At 41.6% G+C, this 25081-nt stretch overlaps 1 protein-coding gene across 1 annotated transcript; it reads left to right on the top strand.

The window, feature by feature from the left end:
• The first annotated feature begins 4565 nt into the window (after positions 1 to 4565).
• On the top strand, positions 4566 to 24538 carry phldb2a (pleckstrin homology-like domain, family B, member 2a). The gene is given in 25 exon segments (XM_037749786.1): positions 4566 to 4690; positions 7007 to 7133; positions 8636 to 8722; positions 8725 to 8772; positions 8775 to 9106; positions 9108 to 9133; positions 9135 to 9529; positions 9532 to 9572; positions 9574 to 9603; positions 9709 to 9720; positions 9722 to 9838; positions 9840 to 10043; positions 14752 to 14886; positions 15073 to 15210; positions 16212 to 16358; positions 18410 to 18520; positions 18602 to 18691; positions 18828 to 18959; positions 20599 to 20698; positions 21309 to 21498; positions 22690 to 22780; positions 22875 to 23021; positions 23126 to 23345; positions 23475 to 23560; positions 23770 to 24538. Coding segments are annotated over 24 exon segments (3075 nt in total). The 5' UTR covers positions 4566 to 4690; positions 7007 to 7078; the 3' UTR covers positions 23911 to 24538.
• Positions 24539 to 25081: the final 543 nt, after the last annotated feature.

The raw sequence follows: 25081 nt of genomic DNA, 5'->3' as shown, positions 1-25081 counted from the left end.
CAGGTGTGGACGAGCAGAGTGTGCAGAGGGTCATGGTGGAGCACCGCAGCTTCTGCAGCTTTTTTCTTGTTCACCATCACTGTAGCTCTCCCCAGTGTGTGAGGCAAAGAGGTATGTAATATATTCACTCTTTTGTGACGAAAAGTAATAAACTAGGAGTGTGTATATCAGTCGTAGCTGTGAGACATAATTCTATGGTTTAAAGCTGTAAAATGATTCTTTGAATTCAGCAGAGTAGTCTGATGTTACTTTGTGGTAATATTATGAAAGCATTCAGAGAACACAAACCCCCACCACTGCTGAAGCTGCACTATAATCATTTTTCATTTTTAATGGTAGAAAAGTTGTTTACAAGTAAGTAAAACCGCATGGATCCAGATCTGCTTGAAAGTACACAATGACACTAAGGATTTATGGGGGATAGGACTGCAAGAGTTGAAGTGAGTCAGACTCATGACCATTTGAATGGATCCTGTTGCTATAGCAGCATCCATTGGCAAAATAATATATCATTTTGCAGGGCAGCTCATATTTTGAGATTGTTTGCAAGTGTATAATCACAAGGTGTTGAAAAAGATGCTTGCAATACAGAGCCGCTAGGGGGCGCCATCCATCCTAAATGAGGGATGCAAAAAATTTAAAAATGTATAGCTTTACTATTTTTTACTAACACTATTTTAATACCATTGTTTTGAAATATTGCCAAAAAAAAGCCCACAACAACATAACTAGCCTATATAGGCCCTGTTTTATAGGTTGCCCGCAGCATCAACCCGGTGCCATCACCTTAATAGTTTAATAAATAGCTCAATTGGAACGCTTTGTAAGAAATGACCTGTGATGGGCTAAAGTCTCCCGTCACAGGCTTGATTTTTTAAAGCCTGAAAGCAAGCCATGAGGAGGTGCAGAAGTCTAGTTTTTCTCTCAGAACACTTGAATTACAATATACTGAAAGGTTATTATGGATTTTTTTTCCCAATGATGCCAAAAACAGTGTGATCTGCATAGCTTAATCTCAAAGACATAAAGCTAAGCAGTTTCTGTTAGAGTGTATGAACACAATGATTGGTGGTGGAACTGGTGATGCAAGCTCTGCTCTGTTGCAATAATTTGTAGGGAGTGAAAGTGAAAATGATGAAAACTGGAAGAAAATGTATTTAGTTGGAAATGGGTGTGGCCTTTATTGACAGAAAAGTTTTGGACCAGGGATCCAGGAGAAAAAAGATTTTGCTTCTACGCCCCACAGTGCAGTTATGAGTGAGCATGTTAAGTGCTTTATAAATGGCCATGGTGCCACTGACTGCACCAACAAAATCAGTTTTCTAAGCTGAAGGGAAAATGTTTCACTGAATTTCAATAAAAATAAAGCAGCATTGAGATATCCTGCTAACAAACAAACAAATAAGGCCATAAACAACCTAATTGGTGGAAGCAATTATATTGCAAATTCAACTTGTGTTCAATATTAACAGATTGAAAAATCAATTCATCATCGATCACATACAATATCTCAGTGTCTTTCTGCTGTTGAATAACTCATTTTGATTTTCTCGTACAGCAATGGGGACCAGGAGTGCCTCCCATAGATACAACGGAGCAGGTTGTGTTGAAGACGAGCTTCACAAACATCTTAACACCACAGCTTCATACATAACCAGACAACATGGAGTTGAAGGCAACAGACCACAATTACAGTTTTGAAGCACAGGATGAACTGGCAGGCCCAAACACAGCGGAGGACTGTACTGTGGCGTCACTACCAGGTAATCAAATAGAAGAGGAAGAAAAACCAGAAGGACCACCTGCGGAGGGAAATGATGGGCTGCAAACCAGTAGTCCAGAGAGGGATGGACTTGGAAACATTGAGCCTGGGCTTCATATATCATGAACTTCAAGTAAATCATCTGGCCATGAATGAGCAACACGTTGTGGAGGATAATGCACGCATAAACTGCCTCCAACAAGTCACATCCAGATCAAACCTGGGATTCTCTGACTTCTGTGTCTTTATCATCAGTATACAGTAGCAGTATCATACTGTATACTGTGAAACTATTATGTGTAAGCTTGTTTTCCTGCCTTTAAAATACAGTAAAAAGAAACTTATTGCAAGATTTTCTGTTCTGTGCTCACATTCGCCAATTTCGTACAGAATTATTGTGTTGCATTTTTTGTGGGTGATATTTAGGTTTTCTTACAGAAAGTACAGATTTTACTGACATCTTAATCGTTCAATGTTGATAATAAGGTTCCATTGTGAAACAGAAGTAAGAAAACATGTTGCTTCATTTCAGAGTGCATAAATATGTCTCTAAAGAGTTCCCTCCCACTAACGTCAGCTGTTGTTAGCTTATCCTGGAGGATTGGAGGAGTGAAGAGGCTCCGGTAAGAAACATTCAGCTCCACAGTGTGCATCAGCATACAGAAAAGCAGCACAGTGTATAGTACACTGTCGTTGCTTATACACCCTTCAAGTGACAAATTTGTGAAGACTGAACCAGCCAATGGAGAAACTTGCTTGCTTGCCAAAGTTAACCACAAAAGGTCTGTGTGGCCTATAGACTCAAGTTTGATTTTGATAATGAGCAAATTACCACAAAAGATAGGGACATGATTACATTGTCTGCGCAAAGACGTCCGGATCACCGCCTACATCACACCGCAGCCATATAATTACAGGCTCAGTGGCATAACAACACTCAAACATGCTGTTTTGCGGTTCCAAGTGAACCTACAGTAAGCCAATTTTCAAATTAAGTTGAATTCTGGTCATCTAGATAAACCCTGCACATAGCTGTGATGTGGGTTATGTTCACCATAGGTCTACATCCTGCTTGTTTTCTTTATGGATATATATACAAACCTTGTAAATGACAATAAACAAACCTTGTAACTCCACAAAACAGCTCTGGACTGGCTCATTTTGTCGTCAGTGATCACAGGAACTGCTCTGAGTAAATACACATCTTTCAGTTAAAGCGGTTCAGGTGTGTGAAGGTTGAGATGGTGGTTAAACTTTTGTGTCACTGGGCCAAAGTATCCAGGGCCAGGTGAGAAATATGAGAATTGGACAGAAAAAAATGAAAGATGAGTCGACAAGGCCAAAGCCCAGTTTGAAGAAAAACCAACATAACCACATTAATCACCAAAAATTGCCAACTGACTTTGGCCTCTTTTGATTGGTTTGAGACACTTGAGACTTTTCACGCTGTGACTCAGACCTTCCGACATTTACCAGAGTTGATCGTACACCCACTCCCACAATCTGACACCAGTTTTTTCTTCCATCGTTTCCCCCCTCCTCCTTATTTTTTCACTGCCTTCACTAGATTCAACTCTACACATGGTTTCAGTCTATAGTTTTTAAAAATCCATACTCATGCAACAGCAAATAGTGGTCTGGTTGCTTTAAAATCCTACCGTTTTTAAACCTTCTTTGGACAGGAAGTGGAGTAACATTCCAGCGCTCTTTGACAATTAAATCTTTGTGCTGGCAATAAATTTAAAGTGTCCCAGTTTTTCAAATGAGACCCTCCTGAGATTTATGTGTCATTTTATTTTCCTGAAATTGTAAGAATGAAAGAGAGAGAGAGAGAGAGGCACATATGTGTGTGTGTTTTATGACCAAAGACCCCGGCACCGTGTCTGGAAGTAATCATCTGGTCCAGGCTGCTCTCCGCAGCCCCCTCCCTATGATGTAATTGGAGTTTTTTTGCATGATGGTTCAAGATTTTCAGTGGGGATTCAGGGATTTTTCCAAAGTTTTCATTCATTCTTCTCCTTGAACTTGCTGCTTTATTCTCTACATTGTTTTATACCCACATGCTGTTTTTATAAAAAATTTATCAGGTCAAAGAGAGTATTAGATATGTGTAGTGTGGGTAATGTGTCTGACTGTAAAGGGGTTTTGGACTCTGCCTGCACGGTTAGGAGGGGGAGTGAGGTTGGCTCTGTTTCAAACACAGCGATGGGGCCTCCTCCCGCCTCCACATACTGCTGAAACAACATCCAAGAGTCAACATTTTTTACAACTTTGAGCCCTAATGCCTATACTTTTGTTTTTATAGAACAACGGCTATAGAAAACACACATTGTGGGAAGACTCCTCTGCGAGATCTGGGAAGAGTTTCTTTATGGCGGGACAGCAAGAAAACTGTTGCCATTGTACATATAATGTAAAGAGCAGAGAGTAGATGAGACACTGTCACATGACAGGTACAGATTAGCACTCAAACCTAGTGTCTCCATGCTGGAATATGACCTAATGATAACATGATACTGCAGCTTATTGATCATTGTGAGGTCAGAGGTCGGAATCAGCTGCAGACAGAAAAAAACAGTGCTATTTGAAGACACTCATAATTAAATCTAACAGGGTGCCTTCATGTCCTCCTTCTTGTCTTTTTTGCTCCTTTGCTTCTCTACATACAAACAATTCTCTAACTAACCAGAGAGGGGCAGCAGCAGCATCTCTCTCTCTCCTGGGGAGGAGAGTCTGAGCTAAAAGTTGAGGTGGGCGGGTGAGGGGAGTGGAAGGGGAGAGGGTCTCCTGTCTGATCCTTTGTCATTGGAGGACGTTACTCTGCTGTTTCAAACAGAGAGACAGAGAGAAAGAGAGGACTTCAGCTTCAGCAGACGTGCTAAAAAACTCAACAACACTTCAACTATGTGAATGGGACGGAAATCAAAGGTTAGTCGCCTTTCTTTTAATGCAGAAGTCGATTCAGTGCTCCAAGAGAATCACAGGGCTGCATTTTGTCTAGTTTACACCATTATGTCAGACTTAAAGTACATTGCTTATCACATAAGCCTAGTGCATGTACAGTTGTTGCCAAATAGAGCTGTGAACATAATGCATAAAATTACACATGACTTATACTCAGGCCAGTGTAAATATGACAAGCTGTTGCAAAAAGAAATGTGCAAAAAGTCAAGGGGATGGATGCTGTGAGCTGTCACAGTTAGGCTATCTGGCTTTAAGAGGTTAAAGGATGGTTTATACTTGATGTTATGACTTAACATTGCTCGGAAATGACACAACCAATTAAAAACAAAGTGGATCACAGCCAACAGTGGTTATCAGTAAGTCATCCGACTGTTATACATCCCTTAGTGAGTGTTTGTGCCTGATGTTGAACTAGGTCATTGTAAAAGCAGTGCATTGAGTTTAGAGCTGAAATGATTAGTCGATTAATCCATACATTGATCCAAATCGAGCAATTAATTTCTTCTCTTTTATGTTTTGTATCATTATAAAATGAACGCTGGGTTTCGAATCTGTCGGTCAGACAAAGTAAGACAAGACATTTGAAGATGTCACTTTGGGCTCTGGAAGTTGGTAAGGTATTTATCACTATTTTTCTGACATTTTTAGAACCTAATGATTAATCAAGAAAATAATAATAAGATTAATCGAAACTGAAAATAATCATTAGTTGTTGGCCTGATTGATTTTAAGGCTAATTTGTTATGCAAACCTCTGAGATTTCTCTTCCCCCCCCCCTTTCTTTTTTTTTTTTTTTTACTTTTCGTTGGAAATAATCATTGTGTTGGGCAATGAATGAGGCAACAAAGGTTGGAGTCTTATGCAATGTGAATGTATTTATTTTCACTGTGTTACCACACATTTGAACAAGATGAAAAAACATCTCATCTGTGGCCATTCCTCAAACTGTTTACATCTCTCTGTGTTTATGGTCTGCCTGTAGTCTGGGTGATGCCGTAAAAGGCTGTGGGGTTTTCTCCCCCTTTTTTTCAGGAGGTCTGGAGAATGAACTCATGCTGATTGATTGTGCGACTGTGTAAAAGGATACCCTACTTCCTGTAGGCACTCTCTCTCTCTCCAGACAGCAGGAGCAGAAAGTCTTGGATCAGCCATCTCTGTCTCTCTCTGTGGTGTGTGCGTGTGCGTGTGCGTGTGCGTGTGCGTGGTGCGTGTGCGTGTGCGTGCGTGCGTGCGTGCGTGCGTGCGTGCGTTGTGTGTGTGTGTGCGTGTGCGTGTGCGTGTGTGTGTGTGTGGCTTCAGGAAACAGTAACGTCTGACTTTTAAAATCCGTCTGTATCACTAGAAACAATATTATCCTCACTCAATCTGATTTTTCTGAGTTATGACCTGGTGTTTGGGGACTTGAAGATGTATTTCTTAGTTTAATTTGATTTATTTAGCTTTCTTTCTCTGGAGAGAGAATATCTTTCTGCTCTTGGCTGCTCAACAGCATCACCGGGATAAAAAAACTGGGGATTGGATGCTATATTAGTGCTGTTTTCATCATCAATCCAATCTATTTATTATGTTTATGATAACATGATTAATCTTTGAATCAATAAGATGTCAAAAATCACATCTAAAGTCCCAGTTGAAGCTGTTAAGATATAAGCAGCAAATATTTAGTATTTTTACTAATTTAATGAGAAAAAGGTTGTTTAAAATAATAAAAATCCTAGATTGACCCAGCCTGAACTTTGGCTGAGGCTCTGAGGGAATACTTTGGAGGACTGTTCATGAGCTCGGGGCTAAAACGTAGATTAAGGTGCAGAGTGCTGCTATTCAGACTTGGTTTTTATTGGTGACGCCGAGCCAGGCATAAAAACTTTCCTCTGGATCTGTTTTCCTACTTAGTCTTGTGGAACGTTTTTTCTCCTTTCCGTTTAAATATGCACATCTGAAGTATCTGCTTGAATCGAGGTATTGTTGTAGAGCTGTTAGAGGATACGTCGAGGGATCGCGAGGCATGGATTCAACTTCCTGTCATGTTCTTTAAATCTTTTGTTTCTATATTGAAAAATGCTGTGGTATGATGTTGCAGAAATACTGCTGTTAGGAAGGAAAGTTCAACTGATTCAATTGTTACATACAGTATTTATTTGTATTCTAATGGGTGAATCATTTTTATACAACATATAACTATTTTTGTCAATATTAAGAATACAATTTTTTTTTATTTTTTTTAAAGTCTTTTTATGTTCTATGAGTTTCATATTGATTCCTCCCTTTTCTTCTTCTCAGAGAACAAAGCGTGCAGGGCCCAGCTGAGTCCTGTATCCTCAGACTGAGTCAGAGAGAAAGGAGGTCAGTGTGATGAACAGCATGCTTCCTCAGAGGAGTGCTGTCGCCACACTGGGCTACAGCTCAGGTAAGACAACATTCAAGATAAGCTTTTGCTTTCTTGTCATATTTTCTTGGTATCGATCACTTTAACTGGGTCATTCAGCAGCGAATCTCACATTAATCTGCAGTTAGAAATTATACATTTCACATCTGTCACATAAGCTTTTAATTATAGCTATCCCCCACACATGTTTAAAGAACAGAGTAAGGGAAATGACAATAAACAAGATCGTTTTAGCTGGCTAACATCGTGTAAGAATTATAGTTTAGTGCTCCATGAAGCAGATTTATTGAGGTTTATTTCTTAACCTGGAAGAGCTCTTTTTGCATCAATGTTCAAGACTTTAAAGGCTTCTGGGTTTTAGACAAACTTGCCTCTTTGAACAGGCTTTGAGCCTATATTTTCAATAATGATTGGCTGAAAACCCCCAACAAAATGCTGAGAATTTTAGCTGCAGCTATTTTTTTTAAAGAGAGGACATGACTAGCATTATTCCTTCATGATCTCTGACAAGAAGTTAAAGGTACAGTCTAGTGTGGTTGCAGATTGCAACCAACTGAGTACCCTTCCGCTCACTCCTCCCTTTCCAATACTGCGGTTACGTGAGCCGCCGAAACTGTGGAAACGCTGTTCGCCTCACTCAGAGGCCATCCTTAACATAATAACACTACTTTAGGAGCAATGGAAAACGGCGACTGGCAGTACCCCGGTTTTGCACTCTGTGGCTCAAGTTACCGCAGTTTCACAAACGTGTTGGAGAACTACGGTAGCCTTCAGGGAACGTAAAAACGTGAAAGTTTCTCTCTAGAAACAGTTTTTGGTTTGTCCGTTCTGTAGAAACATGGTGGAGCAACATGGCGGACCAACATGGAGGCCTTATTCTAAGCTAACGAAAACACAATTTTTTGTTTCAGGTGATGTACACTACTGAAAACATAGTTATGAATATTATATTCCATTTCTGCTAATAGATCTCCCAAAATGTTACACACTGTTCCTTTAAAGTTAAATCATTGTCACAAATTTGACAGTCTAGCTCTTAAATTAATAATCCAAGTTTTATTTTTGACCCAGCCAATCAGACTTCATTTCTAAAACCCAAATTTGTGAAGGAATTTTTGTGACAAAGGAGTACAAGAGATGGACAATAATTATATCACAACTCTGTAATGATTCAGCGTCCAGCCACCCATGACTCAGGCCACCGTCCTCACACTGCTTGCTCAGATATTTGGGCTGGTGTGGAAGTGTTTTCTCCTGCAGTCGAGACTATGATGCATTCTGGCTTGTCTTGGTCCACCAGCATACTTCCATTTTTAGAAGAAGCTTAACCACCGATTGAGCCAATGTTTGTATTGGGCTCAGAACTGTATGAGCGTACATTCTTCACTGGTTTCCCCCCCTCCTTACTCAGCACATGAGTGATAGCTGAGCTGGTGCTTATTAAATAGGTTACATTAAACCTGACTCTATTACATAGTCCAAAAAGGGGCATGATTTCACGCTCTGTCAACTCTTCTCTACAGACTGTGTGAAGATGGAGCGCGGCGGCGGTGGTGGCTCAGTGGGTGGGACGTTGCTGAGGGGCTCTCGCTCTAAGGCAGAGCTACAGGACTGATGGAGACACTGCAGCGCAGAAAGAGTGCTCTGGAGGCCAGCTTGAGGCAGCCGAGTGCAGCCGCAAGTACCTCAGCGTGCCCACACCAGTTGGATCCCAGCCACCAGGCCAGCTGTCCATCCTCAGCAATACAGAACGACCTCCGTCTGCCTCCAGAAACCTTTTTCCTACATGACCAGCAGCAGCCGTGCCTCCATCACCTCGCCAAGGTGAACGCCAGCTGAGCCCTAATGGTTTGCTCCGTCACTCCCACTCTCGCCACCAGTCACAAGACAGTCTGCTCCTCTCTAACGTGGCAGATGGAAGCTCCCTGCTCTCCTCCTATGGGAAGCCCCTACCTCGTTCTCCCAGGGTCAAAAGTGGAGCAGCCAGCGTGCCGGTCTAGCCCTCGCATGGGCCGCAGGCTCTACTCCCAGGGCCAAAGCTGGAGGAGACTCTAGGCAGAGGAAGTACTCCACTGGCTCCCTCAACAGCCTGGGGATGCACAGTCGTTCTCTGCCACGGCTTCACAACGCAGACCCCCCTGCACTGTCGCTGCCATTACGACACTCAGTGGGTTCCCACAGAGGAGGCTCAGCGGGGCAGCGGCGTAGTCTCTCTTCCCTGGAGCAGCCACCAGATGTAACGGTACCAGCCAGCATGCCCAGCACCCCCAGGAGGGCCAGCCTGGCCTCTCTGAGCTCTCTGGGAGTAGAGTTGGACGGGACAGGCTTAGATCTGGGCTTCGGAGAGAGGAGGTTGTCCTTTGGGAAGGGTGGGCTGAGTCCAGGACAAAGGGTGGGCAGCATCAGCTCTTTGAATGGCAAGAGGAGCTGAGAGACTATCACCTGCACCAGAGAGATGAAACGACTCAGGGAGCAGAAAGTTCAGAGATTGGTGAGTTTCTGTTCTGATTCATCCACTTTTATACTTTAACAACTTCTTAACACCTGTTTGAAAGCATAAATGTTAACAGTAAAAGTATGGATCACTTGTTTACAGGAGTGCCAGCGTTCTAGAGACCATCTTAAACCTGTGCACCGAGTTTGGCCATGTGGAGAGAGAGCCGGCGGGCTCATCGGTCTCTGACCTGCAGAAGATCAATAAGGAGTTGGAGAAGCTGCAGGTGTCAGGACGATGAGTCGGTGTTCTCCGACTCTCCCAGCAGCAACGCTCCAGAGGGCTGCTTAGGAGCCAAAGCCAGAGACTTCCAGCTCGCTGAGGAGCAGCAGGCCAGCCAGCGTCAGCAGAGCGGCTACAGAGAGGCCAGGTCCCACTCACCTGCTATCAGCCTCAACAGCAGTGCCCCCTCGCCCTCCACCCACCACAGAGCCAAGGTAAGGCTGCATACTTTTTCTTTTTACTTTTAGTACATACTGCAGCTGCCCTCACAAAGTATGTACTGTTACATTCAGTGTGCATTGCATACACTTGGGACATCATAACATTGCATCTTGAACTTTGACCCTCTTGATCATATATCCACAACGCAGAGGATTGTGGGTCAGAATAGTCAAAAAAGCATGATGGCTTGCATACTGCGAAATGCGGACCGGATGTAGTAGGACATTTTTCAGGTATTTTTCAAGGAGGTTGAAAAGAGGAGATGTCACGTGTCATCATCGCGTCACATTATTGGGGTATAACACATGCGCAGTCTGCACTTACCCAAATAAGCCAATAGCAACGCACGACCGGAGCTCCAGTTACACTGCGCATGTGTCATACTCCATAGCTCAAGACCGTGTCTCAGCCTCTTTTAATAGGCCTTGGTATTTATGACATAATGCATTTGACATACTATGTACTGGGACATACTAAATCTTTTTCTTCCATACTAAAAAGTATGGTAGTATGATTACGCATTGCAAGTCAAAATGTCTGCTGTTAAAAAAGCCTGTTAAACCTACAAGAAGTAAAGTTTCTGATTAGGCTGCATCACTTGAGGCCTGTTCTACGAAGCGAGTTCAACATACCCAGGGTATCTTCTCGTTATCTTGCTTAACTAACCCTAACAACCCAGATCCCGCTAAGCGGTCCTATACGAAGGTGGTTATCAATTCGGTAAATCAACCCAGGGTTTCTCAGTCTGGTTAAGAGCACGTTCACATAAACGGGGCGGTGTTTGCAGCATATGACCAATCACAGACATGGACTAGTCTACTGACTTACGAGCTGATCTCTTATCTGGAACAGGTTAGCTGTTCAGCATAAGTTACCATGGCGATTTACCCCGGTAAGAAGTGATCCACCTTTGTAGGACAGAAAAACCCTGGGTTACCCTGAAGTTACCTCGCTAACTCCAATCCTGCTTCGTAGTCCAGGCCTCTGGACTGAATGTTTTGATAAAGAAGGGAACATCTGCCCAAAGTACTTCAACATCTTGTCCTCCTGTCGTTCTTTGCCTTCTCTCAGTTACTTCATGCTACAGAACGAGTGTTAGAGTGAATGAAGACAGGACGAAGCTGTAGTGAAGACTAACGGGACACACCCCTCCTATGGAATGCAGTTTATCAGACTGCTGATAGCTTGTTGATCCTTGTTTGTTTACCTTTTGTAATAGCAGGGTAAATGCTTTCCATTTCCCTTTCCACATTTCCACACAACACCCACTTCAAAATCTAGTGCAGATTACAAAATTTGCATACGTACCAAATGTGTCCGTATGTGAACTATGTGGGAAATGTGTATACAATTATGTTCAAGACATTTAGAATGGGTTAATGTGGTCTAAAATCATCATAACGTCACACAATGACAAATTTTATTTGGTTCAAACTGGATTTGTCTAGATGAAAAGTGCAAACGTGCGCAATGAAGCAGGCTCTGAGCCATATGCTGACAGCATATCCATGGTGGTTGGATTTAGTGTGTGCCTTCCACAGTGTTATTCAACACGCAGATTCCTCAAAATCATCGGGCTTTCAGTCAGATGTTTTGTACAGTAAGTGTGTGCAGTCGGCGGTTTGTACATTTCCTGTTTATGTGGGTTGTTCAGACACATAAACAGAGAAATCACAGTTGCTTAAGACCTCCTGTAGAATATTCTCCGGTCAGGACTGTATGAGGGGTTTACTGATTACCAGGAACCAGGTGATCAACACTATGGATGTGCGATCAGGCACAATGCCAAATTGAAGAGTCCCCTTCTCTTGTGTTTTCTTGTAGATATTAGGGGTGTCCTGAATACCATTTTTTTTGGCTTCGAAGCTTCGGTGAGAAATATTCTAACCTTCAGGACAGTGCCGCTGCCGCACTACTGTACACACATGCACCTCTACACACAACAAACAACGATATCCGTCTGAGAAAAACTAATAATAATAATAAGTGTTGAATATGAATGAATAATGTTGTGGGATTATTCCTTATTTCACAGGATTTATACAATATTCTATATAAAAAAAACAAAAAAAACAAATGAAGCATTCGAATACTGATTGGATTGATGGTTGATCACCGGGTCAGCCTTAGTAGATATGGACATGTGGTTGGGCAGGTGAGGCTGGTACAATCGATGCAGGTTTTATCTTAACAGAAAATATGTACCATGTATTATCACCATACAAAAAATTTAATACATAGGGTGCAAATATCTACATATAGATGCCATATGCCCTATAACTGACAAAAAATAACACAATGTACATCATTCCAACTTACTACATCAATCACTCAAGCATCAAAGTACTGCAAACATGAATGTACTAAGAGCAAGAAAACTCACATTTTCACTCAGACAAACAGTTGTTGCCAGTAGAGAGCCCAGGGTTCGGCTGTAGGTCTCACACCTGAACTCAATCCCATATATATAGGTTCTGATCGAGCCGGGCTCCTCCCACCTTCCTGCTTCTCCTCAGACTGCTCCACCTCCAGGCCTGGGTTGCGTCCAAATTGCATACTTTTTTATTTTTACTTCAATACGTACTGCAGCTGCCCTTACAAACTATGTACTGTTGCATGCAGTATGCATACAATTGGGACATACTACTTCGTCATAACATTGAGCCTTGACGCTCTTGCTCATATCTGTCACACTCTGTAGCATGAAATTTGAAGTAAAAAGAAAAAGTATGCAATGTGGAACGCAGCCTATATTAATGTATTAATTATGTTATACATGAGTCGCAAAAATATCGAATGTTAGTAGCCCTATCTACACTTGAATGCGCTGTCTGTCATTGCGGCTTCTGTCAATAAGCTGTCATCTGTCTGTGCTCTCTCTCTTTATTTTATAGATACGTCACTAGTGACGTATTTTCCGCTGCGCAGAGGATTGTGGGTCAGAATAGCCAGAAAAGCATGCCGGCTTACATACTGCAAAATGGGACTGGATGTAGGACATCCTGGTATTTTGCATTTGACATACTATGTATTGGGACATACTAAATATTTTTCTGGCATATTAAATAGTACGGTAGTATGGGTATTTATGGAAGCCCATTTTCCGCCACTGTGCTGAAAAAAAAAGCTTCCATAAGTAATTTTAATGAGTTATTATCTCAATATTTTGACTTAGTATTTCAATATTTTGACTTGCTATTTCAATTTTTTAATTTGCTATCTCAATATTTGAGTTGCTATCTAATTTCTTTGTCTTACCATCTCATTATTTTGACTTAGTATTTCATTATTTTGAGATACTAAGTCAAAATAATGAGATGGTTAGTCAAAATATTGAGATACTAAGTCAAAATAATGAGATGGTAAGTCAAATATTGAGATACTAACTCATTATTTTGAGATAGTATCTCATAATGACTTACAGGATATTTTTTTCATCACAGTGGCAGAAATGGGCTTCCATAGATATTGGAACACACAGCTGCTCTTCACAACACAAGCAGTTTCATCAACTTTTTTGAATGTGTCAGTGGGAAGCTCGACGCACATACTGAGAAATGAATGAACATGTTTGATTTACACATATAAATAGATAGAATATATCAAATACTGTGATTTTAGTTCCCAGACAGACTCCATCCTCCACTGCCCCAGTCTCAGTGCCGCTGTCTCTGTAAAGAGCAGCTTTTTTTTCCCACTCTAACAACCTAATGGCGTGTCTGGTTTTAATGAAGAAGTCCTAGTTTGTTTCAGCACTCAGCCATTCAAACTCAGGGGAACAGGAAATGACTCTATCCCACGGAGAATTAGCGTGCGCATGTGTGTCTGCGCGCATGCACGACTGTGTGCGAGTGTGGAAGAATGCTAGTGTATATGTATGATGAAGACATGGGTTTTTTCCAGATGTTTTGAACTTATATACTGAGGCTAAATGGATGGAAGACCTTGTGAAGGTCAGAATGTAGTGAACACATCAACACAGGTAGTCAACCAGTGTTTTTATGTGAAAGTCACTTTCAAATACACTTATAGAAATTAGATCTCCAAGTTGAAACCATCATTTCTGTGATGTGTCAATTGTGACCAGAGGTTTACAGACTCCCTCTCTTCCACCAACTGCATTCCTCAGAGCAGTGTGTGCAGGAAGAAAAAGCGCTCACAACCCGCCTGCCTGGGAAACTATAAATCCTACCGCTGTTGGCCACATGAGGCTGTGACCACAAAAACAAATCCTCCTGTCTCCTAAAAGAAAGGATACAGGATAATACAGGATCTCTGAAACGCAGTATGAATGAATGTTCATAGGATGGTGGTAGAGGATGAAATAAGTGGGAGTACTTTGGGTGAGACTGGCAACAGAGTGCACTGATAGAGATTTCCATTACACCAAGTAGAAAAGAATCCTGCCCTGTTGTCAGCGATCCAGCTTTGGATGAGTTAAAACAGCAGCTGCTGTCGTTTAAGTGAATATAACTGATTCTACAGACTGGCAAATTAGCTTAACAACATGTAAATGCATGGAAAAATGAGTTTCAGTCATCAAATATGAGAAGCTATTACCAATAAACTTTATGCTGGGGATTTTTGTGTGCATTTCTTAAATGTGCGTGCAACTAATCAAGTATTTATTTGTGTGTATTCACAACATATGAAGTGTCCTGTACAGTCAAGCATTTATATGCATTCCTGATGTTACTACAGGCCTTGGAGAGCATGCAGCTGAAACAGGAAGTAACGCATATAGAGGAAGAGAGGATTCAAGTGCTGAACAATATCGAGGAGCTGGAGCAGAAGATCAAAGACCTGGACAACCAGATGGAGGAGTCTGTCAGAGAGGTAGACGGCATGTGCAGCATATAAACTGACACCTGAACACCTGAACAGCTGGATAGTGTTTGTTCACAGTAAAGCTGATTAAGTGAGCTGCGGAAATCATGCATTTTGCTTGCCTTATTCTGCCTGATTATCTATTTCATTAAGTTTGTTTCACTTTAAGTTGACAATAATGTTCTTTTCCCACAGATGGAGGTGGAGTGTGCTCTGCTTGAAGGGGAGCATGAGTCGGAGATGGCCCAGCTGCAGAGGGAAAAGGAGCTTCTGGAGCAACTTAAGAAAAAGATTCATGGTATTGAGAAGACAAGCCACACTGAGAAATCACAGGTATATAAATGATCGAGCCATGGTAGGCATAGTATGTGGGCACGGGTTCTTAGACACCACAGCATAAACAAACCCTCGGGGATAAGTTCAGTTCAACCATAGCTTCCTCTGAACACAGGTTTCAGTTACATTTAACCAAACAAACAAATTATATTTCCAAGAGGAAATGCGTACAACATCAGATCAAGGGGGTTGGGGGTTGGGGTCATCACAAATGGGATCTGCAAAACAGCTTGAAAGGCTGTCTTAAAGACCCTCACCTAAAACTGTCCAAATGTGCAACAGAGAACGTAAAGGCATCTCCAAACAAAGTAATAACAAGCACGTTCACACAGTATTCTTCTGGTAATCCACTGGGCAGAACACCCTAAACTAACTCAACTGGACAATACGTAGCAGTTTATTCTGTATTCTCCAGAATTAGCTCATGTTAGCACTGAGTGCCAAGACTCACAGAAAAACCAAATACCTAATTTTTCACCTGTGCTGTCTGTTTTTTCTTTCATCCCAATTTGTTTCTTTTTGCACCAACAGTATTATCCCTCTTGACCTTGTTCTTTATAATCCTGGATACCCTCCTTTACCTTCTGTCTCACATTCACAACTTCTATTTTTGCCCTGCATGGTAACGCTGAGACCCACATTTGGAAAGGGGCCCAGATAGTTACCATGTGTAAAAAGTTGTTAGCGCATCTGACTCCAATTTGGTGGAAAACTATAATCCCCTGAAACCTGACATCACTTGGAAGGACACGAGATTTAACACTTATCACACTGCCCAAAATAACTTACATGCTTAAATGTTAATTAGCATTAAATACTGTGATAAAACACCAAAACTGTTTCCACTCTTGGATTTAAATATAGGCATGCACTGTCTATCTAAAGTTATAGTTCATTCCTTGTGTCTAAAGTAGATCCAATTCTTAAACAGCGTATTCTCATCTATTTATATACTTTTCCTTATAATTGGGGTATTGTGTGTCTGTGCTGTTTCCCAGGAGGCCAGGGAGCAGACAAAAAGTTTGGAGGATTTGGAGTTTCAGAAGCTGGAGAGAGAAATTAATCAGGACGAGGAAAAAGAGAGTCAGAGCCAGGAGCTGCTGCGAGAGATTGCAGAGTGTCAGCGTGTCGCAGTCACACGCAAGGTACAGTACGGCGAGTGAGGCGTTGTGAGTGTGCATGTAGCATGTATTGCATGTTTAAGGCAGTGCTGGCACCGCATCACCTTTATGGTTTATGGTTTAGAAAAAGTAGATCTTTAGTATCAGTATGGACTTTTCAGTGCATGTCCATAACAAAACACTGCATCTCGATGGTCTCAGAGGTTCAGGCCCTTGCTCTGAAGTTTCAGTAGTTTCACAGAAATATCCCTATAATCTCAGTTAAGAGGTAGACTTCTTGTCAGGCTTTAAAAAAAACAAATACAGAGTTTGAACCTTCCTTAAGTTTCTTATATTATCAGATAAATGCATTTATTCTGTGCTTAATCTGATCTTAATCAGGGGGCAACTTCAGGGTCTGAAAAGTGAAGCCAATGCTGAAGTGCCTTTCTTTCTAATAGCCAGCAGGGGGCGACTCCTCTGGTTGCAAAAAGAAGTCTGATTGTATCGAAGTCTATGAGAAAATGAGCCTACTTCTCACTTGATTTATTACTTCAGTGAACATTGTGAACATGAGTAGATTGTCTCAATCTCTAGTTTCAAGTCTTCTTCAATAAAGCATGATGTTCATTTAGTCAATTATGGTCCCATTTAGAGTCAAATAGACCATAAAGCAGGGGATGCTTTAGGGCGTGGCTACCTTGTGATTGACAGGTCGCTACCACAGTGTTGTCTGGTCTGGGAGTTGTCCGTGTTTTCGTCTTACAACTTTAACCCTTTCACAGTTTCACCTTTTCAAACCTATTTGGTTGCCGAAAAATGTCTTATTCAGTGTTTGGTTATACTCAGCTACACCCTCTTGTGTCACTTCTGGTTGCAATGACCAAGATGGCAACGGCTAAAATGCTGAACTCGAGGCTTCAAAACAGCAGTCCACAAACCAATGGGTGACGTCACGGTTACTACGTCCACTTATATACAGTCTATGGTCTTAAAGTGGCAGTATAGGCAGTATATTTTGTCATCATTGGGCAAAAATTCCATAATAACCTTTCAGCATATTGTAATTCAAGTGTTCTGAGAGATAACTAGACTTCTGCACCTCATCATGGCTCTGTTTTCAGGCTTTAAAGAATCTAGCCCATGACGGGAGACTTTGATCAATCACAGGTCATTTCATTGAGAGAGCGTTCCTATTGGCTGTGCTCCGGTCATGTGACCAGAATTTGGCGTTCCTTCACCAGATTTCACAATGGTGGCGACGTCACAAACTTTCTCATTTTACAGCTAAACCGTACACTACAAGATGATTCTGAAAACATTTGAAATAGGCATTAACGTAACATAACATTGATTCATATTTGATCAGCGCTGCCTAGTTTGACCGTTTGGTCGGAGTTCGCGAGTGATTGACAGCCGGCTCTCATAGAAGGCAGATGGACGCTTGTTTTCCTCCGGTCTGTGAAATCTTGCAGATGCCGTTAGGAGCACCGGAGGACACAGAGGCACATGATTTTTTTTCAGCTTAAATGTACTACTGTCACGATATAGCGACCGTTTTATAAAAATAACTTTTTTTAATCATATTTGCTCCAATCTCTCCAACTTCAGCTTTAATCTGCCAAATCACATATAATTAAAAGATCTGTTGAAGCACTTTCAAACACTTTAAAAAGTTTTTTGGTGATCATTTTAAATTTGGGCCTTTTTTCAATTACTAAATTGTGGTTTGTTGTCATTAATCTGACTACAGGTTGTGCATGAAAATAAAGCTGCAAAATTGTGAGATTTGCAAGCACAAAGCATGAAATAATTACAAGAAACCGCAATACCAGCAATGGTAAGCATGAAATACTGTTTATAAAGACTAGTAATAAAGAAAGAATTCATTTTTTTTTTCAATTGAGGGCAGAAAAAGGGTGACAACATAACGTATTTCCTATCCCCGAAATTAAAATTTGCTTTTGTTTTTTCTGCTGCGGCTTCATAATAAAACACATCTGCTGCATCTGCTAATGTTACAACATTCCTTTGCTTCATAGAAAGTTGCAGGATATTGTGTCGTGATATTGTGCCGTTGCTCTTTTTTTTGTCAGGAAAGACTCCTGACGCTGAAGAAACAGTCCTCACAGATTACTTTACAGGCTCAGCAAGAAAGAGAGAATTTCCAGAGGGAGAAAAACAATTTGCTCGTCATGCTTCAGAAGGTAAGAACATTCTTTGCATGCTGCGTGATATGGTAAATATCTGATTTAATTTACTTAAAGATCTTATCCTGGTGTCTGCAGGAGAGAGAGAAACTGGCCTCTTTGGAAGGAAAGTATGCAGAGTTGTCTGAGGGGCACAGCTTCACTAACAACCCTGGAGCTATCAAAGAGGTAGGTGTGAGTTCATATTTCCACCAACAGATGGCTCCCTTGTCTCTGTCACACAGTGAATGACCAAAGTTTCAATGTCTCTGATGAGAAGTCCTGTTATTTTTATCCTTTCTTATCCTTTGTGATTACTGTGCAGCACTCTCTGAAGGAAAGGAGAAGAAGCGGCAAAGAAAACTCTTTCCACCCAAGCGACAGCCTACCTCATAAGAGGAGCCAGCAGCTCCTCACCTCTTACGGCAGATCCCTGGGACGCACGCTTCCCCCCAAGGTCTTTACCTTTTTATCTTAGCAGACTTTAAAGGGTGGTAGGATCAAAACTGGGTGTTTCAAATCCGAAAGAACTATTAGTATTTCTCTTATTTAAAGCATACTGTAATACTACAGTAGAGGTCATACAGCAAGAATAACCCCAGTTTCAAAATAATGTATGTGTGGCCCTGTTCAGACCTGGCATTAACATGCGTCCTGAGTGATTGGATCACAAGTGGACAGCTTTAAGTGCGTCTGTTCACACCTGGCATTAGGATGCGTCTCCACATGCGTCTTGAGTGACCACTTGTGATTGGATCTCACTTCCCCGCTCTGTAAACACGTAGTAAACACATGGCTAATACAGCAGACGCTGTGACGTAATATTACATGAATGTCAGTAGTAATATCCTACATATTCATGAATTCGGGTAAATTTTATTAACAACAAAATAAAGATGATTGTACTGGTGGTCCCCGAGGACCTCCGTACCTCTGGCACCGCTGCCTTTGCAGGCAACAGCGGGGGTACAGAGTTTTCAGAGAGCCGGGGTCAGCTCCTTGCAAAACACTGGAACAAAAACACAGACCAACCTCCAACAGTATGATAATAATGGACTTTGCGTGCCCAGTCTGATAGTCTGTAGATATACACCGATCAGCCATAACATTAGGACAGCATGGGCACCCTGACCGGTCTGCGGCTACGCAGCCCCATACGCAACAAACTGCGATGCACTGTGTGTTCTGTCACCTTTCTATCGAAACCAGCATTAACTTTTTCAGCAATTTGAGCTACAGTAGCTCTTCTATTGAATCAGACAACACGGGCCAGCCTTCGCTCCCCACGTGCATCAATGAGCCTTTGGTCTGACCCTGTCGCCAGTTCACCGGTTTTCCTTCCTTGGATCGTTTTTGGTAGGTCCTGACTGCTGCAGACCAGGAACATCCCACAAGAGCTGCAGTTTTGGAGATGCTCTGACCCAGTCGTTTAGCCATCACAATTTGGCCCTTGTCAAAGTCGCTCACATCCTTACGCTTGCCCATTTTTTCTGCTTCCAACAAAAAGTTCAAAGTTCAAAATGTTCACTTGCTGTCTAATATATCCCACCACTGCCAGGTGCCATTGTAACAAGATAATCAATGTAATTCACTTCACCTCTCAGTGGTCTTAATGTTATGGCTGATCGGTGTATAGCCTATAGATAAGATGATGCCAGTCAGTTGAGTAGGAGGTCCTTAATGTGGCCCAGGACACCATTTGCGTACACAATGCTAAAAGAATGTGGCCCAGACCACCTCTGAATGTGGTCTGAGCGATCGGATCTCAATGCGTCCTGAGTTCGTTCACACCTGTACTGAGAGCTGTCCACTTGTGATCAGATCACTCAACACGCGTGTTAATACCAGGTCTGAACAGAGCCTATGTGCTCATTCTGATTCTGGACTGCAGAAGAGGGGATTTCACTGCCCTCATTATTTGTATCCAGAAAGACTTTTTGTCCCCAGAGGATGATCCACCCAAACAGGAATTCACAGTTTCAGTCTGACTTGCAACACCCATCCAGCTCATGAAGCACTTTGAGAGAAGTTTGTAGTTGTGTGAAGGTTGCAGAGCCCGATCCTGAACAGTATGCGTGCCGCCGTTTCCTCCTCAGGCCCACTTGCCTCTGTCCCAGAGCTCCAGCTGTGGCAGCGTCATCCCACAAGGCTTCAACTTCTCCCCTCGGGACCTGAGCACCCGACGCCTGCCCAAGAGTGAGTCAGTGTACCAGACTGTCGCATCTTGTCTGCATCAAATCTGTACTATGTGACCGGCTTTAAACCTCAGGCGTTGTACATGTAGGGCAGGAAATGCCGAACGGATGCAGCACAAAGGGAGACACATTTAGTCCAAATGTGATACCAAAGCTTGCTCAAAACATGCAACACATGCAAAGTATCTTCATGGGTTCATTGAACTATGTATAATTCATTAGATATGTGTAATGAGGTTTTGAGAAACTTGTTTTTAAGATTAAATCTTGTCAGCATTTATCACTCAAGAAAAGCATGATGTTTAATACTGTAGCACAATAGCCATACAGTTATTTTGTATGTAATCATGATGCTTTTTTTCTTGAAGATTGAGTGTTTTAAGCTACACAGCAACTATTCAGCCTAATATGGTAGACGGTGTCTAAAATGTCTATTTTCTGTCTTTCGTGTTGACTCAAATTAACAGTCTTTATCCTTCTCAGACAGTTCTGCAGACAGATTTTTTATAATATTAATATGATCACAAGATGCTATCCCACTTGGCCAGAGAGTTAATGAATACTTAGAGGGTATTTCCGCTTCCTTACTGTAATATTCTCTTCGTCAGCAGGCCATGCACACATGAATGAAGACAGACAGAGGAGGAGTGATTATTGCAGCAGGATGATCTCTGAGCCTAGCGTGTTTCTGGACTCCTTCACCTACCCGGACAACAGCCAGGCCTCGGATACCGTCAGCGTGGACAGCTCCGACAGCCTGGAGACCAGCTTCTCTGCCTGCTCCCCAGACAACATCTCCAGGTTAGAGAGAGAAAGCATGGTGACGTACAGATGAAAGGCTACTTTGAAAAGAACAAATATGTCTGAGTCAGAAGTTGTATTTTTAGAAAAGAAGTTTGGAGCATAAAGGTTGCAGAAGATATTCTGAGGAGCAAACACAGAGAGGAAATGCTTTTGGTTTTTTGAAAGGCTGTGATGCTCTCGGTTTGTGTCAGATGAGAGACAAACATATCCACATGGTATCTAGCTCTCCTTACACTTTTCAATACGCTAAACAGTTCCATACACATTAGCAAATTCAGTCACAGCCTTTGTAACGGTGGGGGCTTACAAGTTTGCACAAAGTCATGCAAATTTAAACAAAAACCTGAAAACTAAAAATCCTTATTCATCTTAATTTTGTATTCATTTTTCATGGCCTCATGTTTTATTTTTGTCTGTTTGTTACAGTGTATTTTATCACCTAGATTTGTATTGTTGTTTTAGCTTATGATATACAGCCAAAGATCACAGGGGGTTTGCCAGAATTTCTCTGCTCTGAGGTTGTCAAAATTAGATTTGCACATGTATAACTAAAATCATAATAATACACTTACTGGATTAATTTATACAAAATTGTGTATAAAAAACAATTTAATATTTATTTTTTTTGCTACTCAGTAGGCCACATTCTGTTTAAACCCGGTATTTGTGCCCAGTGTCAGATAAAGATTGGCCTACACTAATATTATGAGTAGAATTAGATTCCAGTAGTGGCTGCCTATGATTGTTTCCGACTCGTGTGGTCCAAACATTTCCAATAACTCAGGAGCGTTATAAAGTAAAAATTCACAACATGTTTTTATCTCACAAAATATTCTGCTTCAATCCATATTTGTTGGCGTTTAGCCTTCCAAAAACAAAATTTTTAATGTGGTCAAAAAACTGTTTGTTGTTCCGCTTGCCACACAAAAGAGAGGCACGCACTGACGAGTTATATTCATTAAAGAAAGTTGATTCATTTAAAAAAAAAAGAAAGAACTAATCGCTTTAGTCAAATTAGAGAGGATTTTATTCGAGGATTTTGTATTTTTTTTTTACGGTGATGATGTCATAAAATCTGGGGGAGGGTAGGGGCTCAGCTTTTCTTAGATACATGTAGTGGGGCTTCAAGAAAATAGGTTGGGAGAAATCGGGTTATTGTTGTGTTTGACAACTTGTGTTTCCCATCAGCGCCAGCACATCCAATATGGCGAAGATTGAGGAAATGGAGCGTTTACTGCGAGAGGCCCAGGCTGAGAAGCACAGGCTCCTCGAGCATCGGGTAACGTGCCAAACCTAACCAAAACTTCCTGTCTACAGTATATGGATGTGTGTGTTTGATGATGGATGTATTTTCCACTATGTGGCATGGGCAGGAGCGTGAGATGGAGATGCGCCGGCATGCTCTGGAGGAGGAGCGAAGACGACGGGAGGATCTGGAGAAACGGCTGCAGGAGGAGACGAGCAGGAGACAGAAACTTGTGGAGAGAGAGGTGAAGCTCAGGGAGAAACAAAGATCACAGGTAACCAGAACAACTGACGAGAAGAGGTTGAAATCTGATGTTTTTTTCACCATGAGCTAAATACTTCTTGGACAATAAAGTTCTTTAATTGCTTTTTTCCATAGTCCCGGCTGTTGACTCGCTACCTCCCTGTAAGGAAAGATGACTTTGACCTCCATGGCCATATTGAAGCAGCTGGACACAACCCAGACGCCTGCTTCCATCTGGCCATCACCGATAAAACCTGTCGAGGCTTCCTGGTCAAAATGGGCGGCAAGATCAAGACCTGGAAGAAACGCTGGTTTGTCTTCGATCAGAATCGCAGGACGCTCACCTACTATGCAGGTGAGTAGCTCTTGCTTTCAGTTTTAAGATGTGAGACGAAGTTACTGCAACAGTGATGTCGCTTTTTTAGCTACACCAGAATACTTTCGATGCTTTGATCACAGTGCTGTCGGCTCTGTTTATATTCAGACAAACATGAGACCAAGATGAAAGGAGTCATTTACTTCCAAGCCATAGAGGAGGTGTACTACGACCATTTAAAGAATGCACACAAAGTAAGTCAGTTCATGTGCGTGTCTGTGATTTTTGCCATGTGGTATCGTCTTACACATACCTCATTTTCTTTCTTTGAATAATGTTGACATCTGTTTATCGTCTGCTTTTCTCCCTCAATTTGTCTTTCTCCCTCCCACACATGCGTCACCTCACCCCTCTCCCCTCTATTCTCATTTCCTCAACATCACATTCACTTCCGCACCCAAAGAGCCCAAACCCCTCGCTGACGTTCAGCGTGAAGACCCACGATCGGGTGTACTACATGGTGGCTCCATCGCCTGAGGCCATGCGTATCTGGATGGACGTCATGGTTACGGGTGCCGAAGGACACATGCATTTCATGGTGTAACTGGTCCCAACAGATCAGGGTCCACACCGCGACATTTCATTGGTAAACATTGTGGCACTCTGCACGTATCAACGTAGCACTTCCGTTGAGTAGAGATTGATGTTCATCAGGTCAACAAAAACTTCTGTTTACACTTGCTCAGAAGCACATTTTATAATGTAATCATGTGTAGCAGACCAAAAGAATTGATATACAGGTTTCATAATTAAGCTATTTAGTTATTTTTGCTGTTGTTCATGTAGCGTGAGTCTCACTAAATTTCGCACCAATTTAGCAGTTACATTTTCTAACTTTATCTTTTCTTAAAATCTCTGCTTGTCTCTTACTCTCTATGTTTGGCTTTTTCTGAGTTAAAACTTGATCAGGAAAGCTTCTAAATGATCAGAAACACAACAACTGTTACACTTGTAAACTGCGGTACATACTGATGCTGCTTGTCTATAACAGATGCATATCTGCCATACAGCTTTCCATAATCAACGCTTTTAATGTACGTATCCGCCATGTAGATCCTCTTCTTCTTCTTCTGTTACTTTATTGTCATCTTCTTCTATTACTTCGTCTTCTTCTTCTATTACTTTTTCATCTTCTTCTGTTACTTTTTCATCTTCTACTGTTACTTTTTCGTCTTCTTCTTCTGTTTCTTTATCGTCTTCTTCTTCTATTACTTTTTCATCTTCTTCTGTTACTTTTTCATCTTCTTCTGTTACTTCTTCATCTTCTTCCTCTGTTACTTATTCATCTTCTGTTTCTTCATCTTCTTCTGTGACTTTTACATCTTTTTCTTTTGCTTCTTTGGCTTCTTCTTCTGTTGCTTCTTCGACTTCTTCTTCTCTTTCTTCTCTTTCTTCTCTTTCTTCTTTTTCTTCGTCGTCTCCTCCTCCCCCTCCTCCTCCTCCTCTCTACTTATGGTTGGATCATCCCATCTGTACTTGCAAGAATGCACATTTTTTATTTCAACTCAGATTTGTTATTTCTATATTGTAATTAGCGTGACAATCATTTTACATATTTAACTCAAGCATTTTATTGCTGCTGCCAGACTACAAGCATAAGTTGGTCTTGTCTAGCAGGGCTGAATGTCCACCATCAGTATTCCTTCAAACCACATAAACGTCTCATTGCATCTCTTTCATTCCAACGAGTCTTAGTTTGGGCTTTTCTCCACTTA

Source organism: Sebastes umbrosus, chromosome 17, assembly GCF_015220745.1.
Source record: "Sebastes umbrosus isolate fSebUmb1 chromosome 17, fSebUmb1.pri, whole genome shotgun sequence".
Taxonomy (NCBI): Eukaryota; Metazoa; Chordata; class Actinopteri; order Perciformes; family Sebastidae; genus Sebastes; species Sebastes umbrosus.
This window is presented reverse-complemented; position numbering and strand designations above follow the sequence as displayed.